Source organism: Stegostoma tigrinum, chromosome 3 (genome assembly GCF_030684315.1).
Source record: "Stegostoma tigrinum isolate sSteTig4 chromosome 3, sSteTig4.hap1, whole genome shotgun sequence".
Taxonomy (NCBI): domain Eukaryota; kingdom Metazoa; phylum Chordata; class Chondrichthyes; order Orectolobiformes; family Stegostomatidae; genus Stegostoma; species Stegostoma tigrinum.
Genome location: NC_081356.1, coordinates 68,995,569 through 69,008,199, shown reverse-complemented (window position 1 = coordinate 69,008,199; position 12,631 = coordinate 68,995,569). Strand labels below are relative to the sequence as shown.

The following is a 12,631-nucleotide window of genomic DNA, read 5'->3' as shown; positions in this document are numbered from 1 at the left end:
GTTTAAGTGAGGGACAGTTCATGGTAACATATGAAGTAATTCACATAATTTTATGACGGTGCTGTCACTTTAAAAAGGTGGTTTTGCCCTGGGTTTTTTGAAAAGAGATGGTGTGGGCAAAAGGTTACAAATGGATTCCTGTAAACAGCTTAAGTAAATAACTAGGAGACCTTTAGGTTTTGTCTATAAATAGTTGGAACAATGGAAGGGGAATGGCCAACTCTCAGACTACGCTCTGTAGTTTCTTTTAAGCTGTAGCAGTCAGAAGCTGTTTGGGGTCCCAGAAGAGCGAGAAGCTTTAATAAATAATGCTAGCTGATCACATCTCTGAAGTCTCTCTTGATGTTGTTTCCTCTGGGATTGGAGAACTGCATGTAAGAATCTGCATCTGAATTTACCATTTTGCCAAGGGATGTGTTTATGGGATATTATTTTGTTGGAACAGTGAATTAGAAGTAGGTACTGTATCTACGATTTGGTTAAGTTTTACGATAGTTAGGTTATTCTAAATTCCTCTTTATTTCATTTGTATTTTAACTATGATGTTTAAATAAATTGTGTTTTGCTTAACATCAAGTACTTTGACCAGTCACATCACATCTGGAACATGCACTTCACATCTACTTTTAAAGTAAGTAGTAGAGAGAGTCTGGGCTACCTTCCTAAAATATTCTGAGGGGTCTAATCCATAACAATTTATAATGATTTTTAAACAATGAGCAATTGGGTTTTCAAGAAAGGAGCAAAAAACTTACAATCTAATGGATCTCCAATTCGGACCTGCTTGTAAGCTTTGACTAGTTTTTCCACCACACCATCATGAATACTTTCATGTAAGAACTAAAAAAAAAGCAATATTTAATATTTCTATTTTAGTTAAATTTCTGAAAAATTATAGAATGATTTTTAATCAAATGAACTTCATAAAACAAATGGTTAGTCATTTTGCAAATATTTATTCAGAAAAACACTGGGCAGTCTTGGTTATAACTCACCAGACGTCTAGTTGTTGTGCACCTCTGCCCTGCAGTTCCCACAGCAGCAAAGAGAACAGATGGAATTACCATGTTTAAATCAGCATCATCGAACACTGTCAGTGATAAGATAACACCAGTCAAATTTCATGAAGAGATTCAGTTAGAGAACAAACTTGTTCCAAGAACTGCTCACAATCTGCAGATTCTTTGTGACATATAGCGACAAAGTTATTCATCTGGTACTTAATGTCCAGCTGATATTACAGAAGACCACCAGCCCTTGCTGGTCTTCACAAAAATATAACTAAATGTATTAAATTACAACTTCAGCCATTACATTGCTTTGTTCTTACGGGAAATGACAATCTTATAGCATGGCAATTTATTAACCATGCAATGCCATTTCCATTTCAGCACTTCTAAATTATGACACTGAATTTACAGGGTACTTTTTAAAAAAAATTAGGTACATGAAAAAACTAAAATTTATGTTCTAAACATTTGGTTACCTGCTGAGCTGTCATTTCATAATCGTTGGTCAAATAATTTTCAGTGTTCCACAAACAGTTAATGTCATGGTTGGACTTCAATTTTAAGTAATAAAGTGATCTGCTCTCCAAAAAACAATTAACCCAGTGTATTTAGTTTAACAATAAAGCATATAAAGACTTCTCTTAAGAGGATCGGAAAGTTAAATATCACTGATTCTACAACTGAGAAAGAATCCAAGTTCTATAAATGATCATATATAGTAAACTGTAACAGCTTTATTTGGGGTCCAAAAGCTCTACATAGTATGTTCCTTTCATATCATGGTAAAGGTAAAAATATTAAAAGGACATTTTGGACATAATAAAGAGTGATTTACATTTCAACAAATAAAAGAGAAAGGCACAGATTTAAAAGTAAGAAATATTTCATTTGTCTTGTGGTGGAACTGGGAATTCAATTTTAACTATCATTTGGGAAAAAACAAAAATATAAGGTTCATTCCCAGCAATATCATTTCTGCAGTACTTGATTCTTACCAGATGATGGCAGCTTGTCTCTTTTTGTGTGTAATCTGAATTTCCTCTAATCAACAATCATTTCAAGAAAGCAAAACTAGTCCTGAAATTCCATACAAGATTTTGCTGATCTCCCACCATAGCTTATTAGCAGGCGAACTCTCAAGAAATTCCACATTGGAGATTTCCATTGCAATGTAATGTGCCTGAAGTGAATTTGTGTCTCTGGGAGCGCAAGAGGGGAAAAAAGTCAGATAGAAGAGAACACAATCACGGCAAAATTAGGTTTACAATCCATGTGTGCCAGCATGCAAGCTGTCGTAACTAAGGTTGGTGAGCTATTGGCACAGATATGGAAGGTGGTGGTACATGACATTGTGGGTGATAAGAGAGACCTGGCTCAGAAAAAGGAGAGGCTTGAAACTAAATAGAATCCTAGAAACGTACAACATGGAAACAGACCTTTTGGTCCAACTCACACGTGCCGACCAGATATCCTAAATTAATCTAGTACCATTTGCCAGCATTTGGCCCATATCCCTCTAAACCTTTCCTATTCACGTACCCATCCTGATGCCTTTTAAATGATGTAAATGTACCAGCCTCCACCACTTCCTCTGGCAGCTCGTTCCATATATGCATCACCCTCTATATGTGAAAAAGTTACCCCTTAGGCCCCTTTTAAATCTTTCCACTCTCAACTTAAACCTATGTCCTCTAGTTTTAGACTCCTATCCTGGGAAAAAAGACCTTGGCTAGTCACCCTATCCACGCTCCTCTTGATTTTATAAACTTCCATAAGATCACCCTCTCAGCCTCCGATGCGCCAGGAAAATTGCCCCCAAGCCTATTCAGCCTCCCCCTATAGCTCAAACCCTCCAACCCCAACAATATCCTTGTAAATCTTTTTTTGAACCCTTTCAAGTTTAACAACACCTTTCCTATAGCAGGGAGACAAGGATTGAACACAGTATTCCAAAAGAGGCCTCATGATTACGAAGTATTTAGGAAAGGGAACAAAAAGAAGGAAGGAGGTTGACAATACTGATTAAATGCCAGAGGGGGTTGTTCTGGAGGGGCTGAAGATAGATTCTATTTGATTAGAGTTAAGCAACAACAGGCATAAGCATTATACTGTTGGGTGTGTTCTATAAGATACCATCAGGAGGGATGTAAAGGAGCAAATTTGCAGGTAAACACCAGAGCATTGCAACAACTATTTAGCCATCATTTCCATCACCCTCCAGCAAGATGCCACAATCAGACACATACTTGGATTCTCCAGCATCTGCAGTTCCCATTATCTCTGATCACATATTTCCCTACCCTTCCCTTGTCAGCATTCGACAGGTACCATTCCCTCAAGGGCACCTTGGTCCACTCCTCTTCCATTCTCAACACCTTCCCACAGTCCCACGGTACCTTCCCCACCCACAGAAGGCACACCACTTGCCGGTTTCCTTCCTCCCTCCTCGCAATCCAAAGCCTCAGATACACCTCCTCGGTGAAGCAGTAATTTTTCCTGTACTTCTCTCAATCTGTTCCACTGTATTCACTGCTCACAATGTGGTCTCGTCAACTATAAGGAGATGAAATACAGACAGAGTGACTGCTTTGCAGAACATCATTAAAAAGTTCCCAGGCTTTCAGTTGCCTGCCACTTCAACACACCACTGTGTTCCCATGCAAACATTTCTGTCACAGGACTTGCTATTGTTCCGTCGAATGCAGCGTAAGCTTGAAAACAGCATTTCATTTTCTGCTTGGGGACCCTACAGCCTCTGGGACTAAACATCGAGTTTAATAACTATACAGACTGATTTAGTCCTTCCATGTTTTTTTACCCACCCTCACACCATGGTTTTTTCAATGACGTGTCACTTTCAGTACAGCCTGGCCATTCTTTTCCTAATCTCAGCTCTCATTATCACTTATTCACCTTCTCTTCTGTCATGGCCGACTATCAACAATTCTCTCAACTGCCTACCCCATTCACATCTCTCTCTCTGCTCTCTCCCCACCCATCTCTGGCTTTCCACTCACCTTTCCACCACCCCCATCTCATCTTGAGCGTAAATACCATATTTTTCTAGCTGCTATCAGTTCTAATGAAGAATCAATGTACTTGAAATCTTAACTTTGCTTTTTATCCACAGATACTGCCAGGCCTGCTTAGTTTTGCCAGCAATTTTTGATTTTGTTTCAGATCTCCAACATCTGCAGTTCTTTGTCTTATTTTAGGGCGGGTGGTTCGATTGCCAGCAATCAAAGGAAACCTTAGATTGTTTTATTGAGAAGAAGCTGCAAAATATGTACACTTGGCAGACAAATGCATCGGCCAGTTTGTTAACAGTGGAGTCTGACAAACTCCAAATTTCGAAAAAGCTGTTGAGAATGTCAACACTCCTGTGTCAGCCTGTATTCAGCAGCAACACATAAAATTATTGCAAAGACTAGTAAGTCAAGCCCTCTATGAAAAGCAGTTTTGTGTTAGCAGCAAGCCAGAACGCTTGGGGAAATAAAACATGAATGAGTGAAAAGAGATCCCAGTAAAAGCAACATGAATAGCGCAGGCATGTGGTCAGTGCTGGAACCTTTGTTGTTTACATAAATGATCTGGATGTGAATGTACGAGGCACGATTAAGTTTGTGGATAATACATAATCTGGGAGGTATCGTTGTTGGCAAAGTATGTCAAAAATTACACAGCAATCTTGATCAGATTGTACAAAACGCTAGTGCGACCTCACTTGGAATATTGCGTACAGTTCTGGTCGCCCCATTACAGGAAGATGTTTAAGCATTGGAAAAGGTGCAGAAGAGGTTTACCAGGATGTTGCCTGGTCTGGAGCACAGGCCCTATGAAGAAAGGCTGAGGGACTTGGGTCTGTTCTCATTGGAGAGAAGGTGGTTAAGAGGGGATTTAATAGAGACATACAAGATGATCAGAGGATTAGATAGGGTGGACAGCGAGTCTTTTTCCGTGGATGATGACGTCGGCTTGTACGAGGGGGCATAGCTACAAATTGAGGGGTGATCGATTTAAGACAGATGTCAGAGGCAGGTTCTTTACTCAGAGCACGGAATGCCCTGCCTGCCAATGTAGTGAACTCAGCCACATTAGGGGCATTTAAACAGTCCTCGGATAAGCATTTGGATGATGATGGGATAGTGTTGGGGGAGGGGCTTAGATTAGGTCACAGGTCGGCACAACATTCAGGGCCGAAGGGCCTGTTCTGCGCTGTATTGTTCTATGTTCTATGTAGATGAGGAAGCAGGCTGAGGGTTGGCAAATGCAATTCAATCCAGATAAGTGCAATTTGGAAAGTCAAACCAAAGTAGGGCATATTGCAGTAAATGGTAAAGTCCTGCTGAGTGTTGTGGAACAGAGGGACCTAAGAGTACAATTTGATAGTTTGTTGAAAGGTGCGTCACAGGTGGACAGGGTGGTGAAGAAGGCATTTAGCATGCTGGCCATCATTGGTCGAGGCATTGAGTCTCGGAATTGGGACGTTATGTTACAGTTGTATAGGTTGTTAATGAGGCCATACTTGGAATACTGTGTGCAGTTTTGGTCACCCTTGCTATAGAAAAGACATAGTTAAGCTGGAAAGTGCACAAAGAAGAAGTACAAGGATGTTGCCAGGGCTAGTAGGCCTGCGTTCTAGGTACAGGTTGGACAGGATAGGATTTTATTCCTTGGGACATAGGAAAATGAAGGGTAATCTTATTGAGGTGTATAAGATCATTACGGAATAGATAGAATGAATGCATGTAGCCTTTTTCCCCCAGAGAGGGGGAATTAAAAACTAGAGGGCAGAGGTTTATGGTGAGTGGGGAAAGATTTAAGAAGGACCTGAGGGGCAATTTCTTTACATAGAGTGGTGCATATATGGAATGGGCTGCCAGAGAGAGTGGTTGAGGCTGGTACAATAGCAACATTTCAAAAAACATTTACATTGGTGCATGGATAGGAAAGATTTACAGGGATACAAACCAAATGCCAGCAATTGGAACTATCTGAGTGGGCACCATGGTCAGCATGGACCAGGTTGGGCCGAAAGGCCTGTTTCCATGCTGTACTTCTCTATGATCTGCTGAAATTCCCCAGCATCTTCCCTATTTATTTTAATTGTTCTGTTGGTGGGATTTTGATTAACTTCAATCAACTATCAGGGCTAATTCTGATGACACACAATCCCGAGATTTATTTTAAAAAGCAACAACGTTTAATAGAAGGATTTCAATAGAAGGACAGAAGGATTCTGTCCCTGTCAATGGAAATCCATTTTATTCGTAAGTGTCCACAAGAGTGTTGAACAGTGGTCAGCCAAATATTGAAGGACAGAGGTGAAATACTCTTAGAACACATTACTCTCAAGTAAAACAGAATATCATGTAAAATAATTTATTGGAGTTGGTCCTCAAATGGTAAGCCCAAGATAGCACTGAATGTCCATTCAGGGGAATACTGAGTTTGGAATCTGAGTCCCACTGGCAATTTTTAAGGTGATAGGTATTTAATTGGGTGGGAGAGTGTTGTACGAGGGTCCAACATTCAATTAAGTTTGAGGCAGAAAGACTGGTCAACAATCTTCCCACCCTGACATATTACTTCAGGTCCTCACGTAGGTAATTAATGCCCATAGTGGAATAGGTGGTTTCCTTATGCAAAGGCACACTGATTGACCAACCTGGCATCAGGAACAGAGGTCACCGAAAGTCCACCTCCCCTTTACCTCCAAATCGCCTCTCCTCCTCCCGCAATCCCACCGTGCCCCCACTCACCTTTGACCTCAGGTTCTATTCTGATCCTGGGCCTCTGGCGGGTGAAATACAAACAGGTGCCACTTCTGCTAGTAGCCAGGATGTAGACGTGCCAATGAAGTCACCTGACGAAGGGGCTACACTCTGAAAGCTTATGATTTCAAGTACATCGGTTGGACTATAACCTGGTGTTCTGTGACTTCGGATTTCTCTCAGTAGTTTGAGGTGGTGCAATGTCTGTCCCCAGAGTTATTCATCCTGGGGAAGGCCCAATGGTGGGTATATAACTAGCTGACTGGCTCTTAATAGAACAGGCCTTCCTCAACATCTAGCCAACCTGAGAGACCCACATCACAAACATTAAATTCCACCTTTTACACTTATAACGAGCCTGAGTATCAATCATTTGACAGATACTGCAGCAACATCAATAAAGGATACCATTTTACAATTTCATCCAGTACATTTTGTTTTAAAAAATGTCATTTTAGTAATGATTCATTCCAGAGAATTATAAGACTCTGTGTTCAAGATTTAACTGTGCAATTATTTGTACCTGTTCAGAATTAAAGTAATGTGCTTCAAGGGTTTTACAACATCGGGATGCATATATCTAGAGTTTCATGAAATGTCACTATTTCATAAACTCCAGTGCCCAGTTTTTGGGTTATAGTTGTAGCATTTTAGAATCCCTACAGTATAGAAGTAGGCTATTTTGCCCATCGAGTCCACACCACCCCTCTGAACAGCATCCCACCCAGATCCACACCCCTATCATATTCCTGTAACTTTGCATTTCCCATGGCTAACTCACCAAGCATGCACATCCCTGCACACTACAGGCAATTTAGCATGGCCAATCCATCTAACCTGCACATCTTTGGACTGTGGGAGGAAACACACACACACACACACACACACACACACACACACACACACAGGGAGGATATCTGGTGGGGCGTTTGCACAGTCGCCTGAGGTTAGAATCGAACCCGGGTCCATAGTGCTGTGAGGCAACAGTGCTAACCACTGAGCCGCTTATGTTTTCTTTTGTTTAAGCTCATGATTATACTTCAAATGAGAAAAGGAAATAACACTAAATGACTACTCTAGATCTAAATGCATTTCCTCCTCTTTGCTTTGCTTAGGAATAGGACAGACTTCTCCAATCTGAAAATCTAGCTTCACATCTAAAGATTACACTGGATCAAAACTGACATTACCAATGATAGCATTGTTCCCGCCAAGCTCCAGAAGCAATCGCCCTGGAAGTGCAGACAGAAGAGAAAAACATTATAGTTCATCTTCACAAAACCATCAACAGTCAAACAATTTCTACTTCACATTATGCATTTTATTGCGAAAACGTACAAGTTTCGTTACTTGTATCTACAAACGACTACCTACCAAATCGCTCTTGAACCACTAATGATACTTGTTTGCCCACATTTGTGCTACCAGTAAAAGACATGAGATTTATCCGTTCATCTTTGCTCATTGCAGCACTGAAAATTAATCAAAAACAGCTTTAGAATATCAGTTAACTTCTGGGGTACTCAAGTATAAAAAAAATCACAGAAAACTTTAAGTTGCTTGGAGCCAGCTGGACAATCAATAACTGAAAGATATCAGCTTCTCCACAAAATCACATTAACTGAAACGCCTGCAGAGTTTTGCAATAATTTTGGTTTTGTTATAATATGGAATTTGGTTTATATAAATAATGGATTACAGAGAGGAATATTTTAACATTGCAATTCTGCCTGGTAATGTGGAAAATTACAGTAATGGACAAAAGATTTAGCGTTATAGTCGTAGGATGAATTCTAATGTTGAACCGATTACCATTGAGTTTTTTTTACACACACAATATTATGGAGAAAAAGGTCATTCAGCTTGTCACCTACTTATATCAAGGGCAACTCAGCTAGTCCCACTCTCTTGCAGTGCTGCTAATCTATTTTATACACACGTTTATTAATTCCTGAACTCACAATTGAACCTCCCTCCCAACTACTTCTAAGCAGTGCAGTGCAATCCAGATCCTAACCATCTGCTGTATAGGAAACGATATTCCTCTAAACACCACTGGCTTAGTTTGATGCAGCCACTAATTTATCTGCATTCTTAAAAAAGGAAAGGACATCAAGATTTCAAAACTTCACGAATCCTGCTGCTAAAATTCGACAGCTGCACGAAACTAAAGGTACAGTCATACAGTGGTTTCAAACAAAAAGGATAAGTAATCTAGAGAAACAAACCGGTGACTTGCATGCAAACACCACTATGACAGCTGTGGAATTTAAAGCTAAGTAATTAGACGAGTTTAACATTGGTGATAGGAGTCTTGAACACCTCCACTGGAGAACTGGCAGGAGCCTTATGTCCATGCCCTAGGAGAAGTCCTCTCGAATTAAAAGCTCATCAGGCCGTTAACAGGCTGGTGTCAGCATTTAGGAATCCAATTCTCAGAGCTGCCAGTTACTCTAGGCTGACAGCTTTCCACTGTTGTCCAGTACGACCAAGAGTGCTGGCTGTTGTGAGGAATGCACCCACCAGAGGCCTAGGACCAACAACAGACCTAAGCCCAGAAGTGAGTAAAGCCAATCTGGAGGTTGCTAAATAATGTGGAGGGGGGAGAAGGGGTCAGAAGGACAGAGAATGGTTTTTCAGCATGCTCCCACCCCATTCTGATACGCAGCAATGTGACAATAATGCCTCAGAAATGGCATGTTTTTGGTCATTTCAATTAAACCATTATGCCAGACCAAATCAGCATTAAGATAGCTACAGGAAGCAACAACAGCCCACACTGCCATGACAACATTCAAAGTCACCCATACCGGGAATCTGTGCCAAGATTGGGAGAGCTTTTTCAAAGAGTTGTTAAGCTACAGTCCAACAGTCATAAAGTGAGTTATATATCACAGCCAAGATCCTCCATTAATATCACTATCAGGGCTGAATCACTAACAATGGAGGCAGGGCACTGTACAACCAACAGGCTCGGAGAGTCCTCAATAGTGACTCTAGGACATAAAGGTCTGAGGCACCCAAGTAAACATGTTCAAAGCAACTTGCTAACTAACATCAACCTTCATTCCTCAGCAGCTAAGAACATAACTCAATAGAATGGTCAGTGACGATAGTGATACAAACTTTTTTTCACTGATTCAGAGGAAAAATGACTTTGTTGGCTGGGCCAATGCTTATTACGCATGCCTAACTGCCCTTGAGAAAGTGGTAGTGAACTACTTTCTTGAATCATGGCAATCCATTTGGAGCAGGTATCCCATAATGCTGTGAGGGAAAGAGTTCCAGGATTCTGACTAAGCAAAAGAAAAGGCATAGCAATACATTTCTGAGTCAGGATAGTGATTGGTTTGGAGGGGATCTTGCAGGTGTGGCATTCTCATGTATCTGCTGCCCTTGACATTCCAGATGGTGGTGATCATGGGTTTAGAAAGTGTAGTCTAGGCAACATTGGCGGATTTCTGCAGTGCATCTTGTAGATGGTACACACTGCTGCCACTGAACGTCAAGCGTGTGGTGAGCAGATGTTTGAGAATGTGATGCAAATCAAGCGGGCTGCTCTGTCATGGATGGTTTCAAGTGTCCTTGGAGCTGCACATATCCAGATAATTGGGTAGCTTGCTATCGTACTCCTGACCTCTAAGTGTAGATGGTGGGAAGACCTTGGGCAATCAGTTACTCACTGCATAATAAATAGCCTCTGACCTGATCTTTGAGCTTCAGTTTTTTGCGTAGCTAGTCCAGTTCAGTTTCTGGTGGAGGATTCTTTGATTGCAATGCCACTGAACATCAATGATTATTTCTCTTTTACTCATACCCTAGTTTAGTGGGAATGTTACTTGTCAGCCCAAGCCTGGGAATACTGTTCAGGTTTTGCTACAGTATCCGAACATTACGCAATCATCAGCAAATCTTCTTCACTTCTGGTCTTTTGATAGTCAATGGATACACTGGCAGTAATCTTCCAAAAATCCTTACGCTCTGGAACAATCTATAGATGATTGTGAAGTGCCAATGTAACACATTTATTCAAAAAGGAAGAGACAACAGAAAGATAACTGCAGGTCTATTAGTTGTAACACCTGTCATTTGAAAGTCTACTATATAGTCTTTACAGTCTACTATAAAGGACTCAATAGGAGAGCATTTAGAAGTATAATCAAGCAGAAACAGTATGGTTTAATGAAGGGGAAATCATGTTTGATAAGAGCCCATGGTAGTGTGGATAGAACATTGTCAGGGATAACTAAAGAAGACTGAGAGTTGGGATAAAGGGACCATTTTCAGATTGCAACCTGTATTTAGTGCAGTGCCACACAGATCAATGTTGAGGCTACAACTATTTACAAGTTATATTAATAACCTGGATGGGGTAAGTGAATGTACTATCACCAGGTTTACAGATCACATAAGAATAAGTGGTTAGGCAAGCAGCAAGGATGACTCAAAGAGTCTGCAGACGAATACAAATAGGTGAAGTAAGAGAACATAAACTTGGCAAATGGAATATAATGTGGGAAAATGAGAGGATTGGCTGGCAGAATAGAAAACCTGAATTTTATTTAAATGGGAAAAGACTGCAGAGAAAATTCCTGCACAGAGGGACTTTGGGGTCCTTGGGCACGAATCACGAAAAGCTAGCATCCAAATTCAGCAGATAATACGGGAGAGAAAAATGAATCGTTAGCCTTTGTTTTAAAGGGATTGGAGAATAAAAATAGCAAGGTCTTGCTAAACTATGCAGGCACTAGTGAGTCTACAACTGGAATACTTAAACATTGACTAGATCCCTTACCTAAGGAAAGAGAAATGGGCATTGATGGCAGTCCAGAGAAGGCTCACTAAGTTGTTTCCAGATATAGAGGCACTATCTTATGAGGAGAGGTTGAGTCAGCCTGTTCTCATTGAAGTTTAAGAAGAATGAAAGGCAGCCTTATTGAAACATCCAAGATAATTAGGGGACTTAACAGGGGAAAAACTGAGGTAGTTTCCCCTTGTGGGAAGGTCTAGGGACATGTGAAGTGAACACTATTTGAACAGAACTGCTTTGCAGTAAGGTAATGGCAAGTAGATCAACATGGCAAAAACATTCGGCAAAAATTTAACATTGCTTACACTGTGTTGTTCCAAATGGCAAGTACTCTAACTGCATTTTTAATATTCTTTCACAGTATGCAGTGTTTCTGGATAAGCCATACCTAACTATCCATCAAGAAGGTAGTAAATATGTTCATATGCCACACATTATATATATATTCTAAGAGGGTTCAGAAACTTGCTCTCACAAAATATATTCAATGTTTATAATCTAAACTGCATCCTCTGGTTACTCTTTCCTTACATCATCAAATTGTTTTTGAAGAATTTCAAATATTTCTGTTCATTCATGTGACTAGTTATCACGGACATTTAATCTGGATTATAAAGGATGCAAAGTATTTTACATAAGAGTTCATTGTGGAAAATCAATTTTCACCAAGTCCATCATTTCTTCACTAATAAACCTGCATAAGAAATTGTAACAAACATGTATTTAATTATTTTTCTTAACTATTATTGTACTGGCGAGTGGGACAATAATTGATACCCACGGTTCAGCTAGTCAACTAATATACTTCAAGAGCATTAGTCTGCTGTCATTACTCTTTCTTCACTTACCCAATGTCAGCACCTCCACATGTAAGGGAACATATAGCTCCGGGTAATTTGTTGTTTTCCAAAACTTCAGCAACAATTCTGTAAAAGGGGAAAATTAGAGCAACTTGCAAAGTTTGCAAAAACTTTAATTTCAAAAGTAGATAAAGCTAAAAGACTAAAGGCAGTACAGACTGTCTGGATTTTAATCGC

General features: G+C 40.2%; 1 protein-coding gene across 1 annotated transcript in view; it reads right to left on the bottom strand.

The window, feature by feature from the left end:
* Positions 1-12,631, bottom strand: part of aldh7a1 (aldehyde dehydrogenase 7 family, member A1) — a 54,867-nt gene that overhangs the window by 13,287 nt on the left and 28,949 nt on the right. Inside the window, exons 8-12 of the mRNA XM_048526973.2 lie at positions 12,443-12,520; positions 8,159-8,256; positions 7,975-8,016; positions 996-1,090; positions 756-840 (exon numbers count right to left, since the gene is read on the bottom strand). Coding sequence (XP_048382930.1) covers positions 756-840; positions 996-1,090; positions 7,975-8,016; positions 8,159-8,256; positions 12,443-12,520 — 398 coding nt within the window. The remainder of the gene's footprint in view (positions 1-755; positions 841-995; positions 1,091-7,974; positions 8,017-8,158; positions 8,257-12,442; positions 12,521-12,631) is intronic.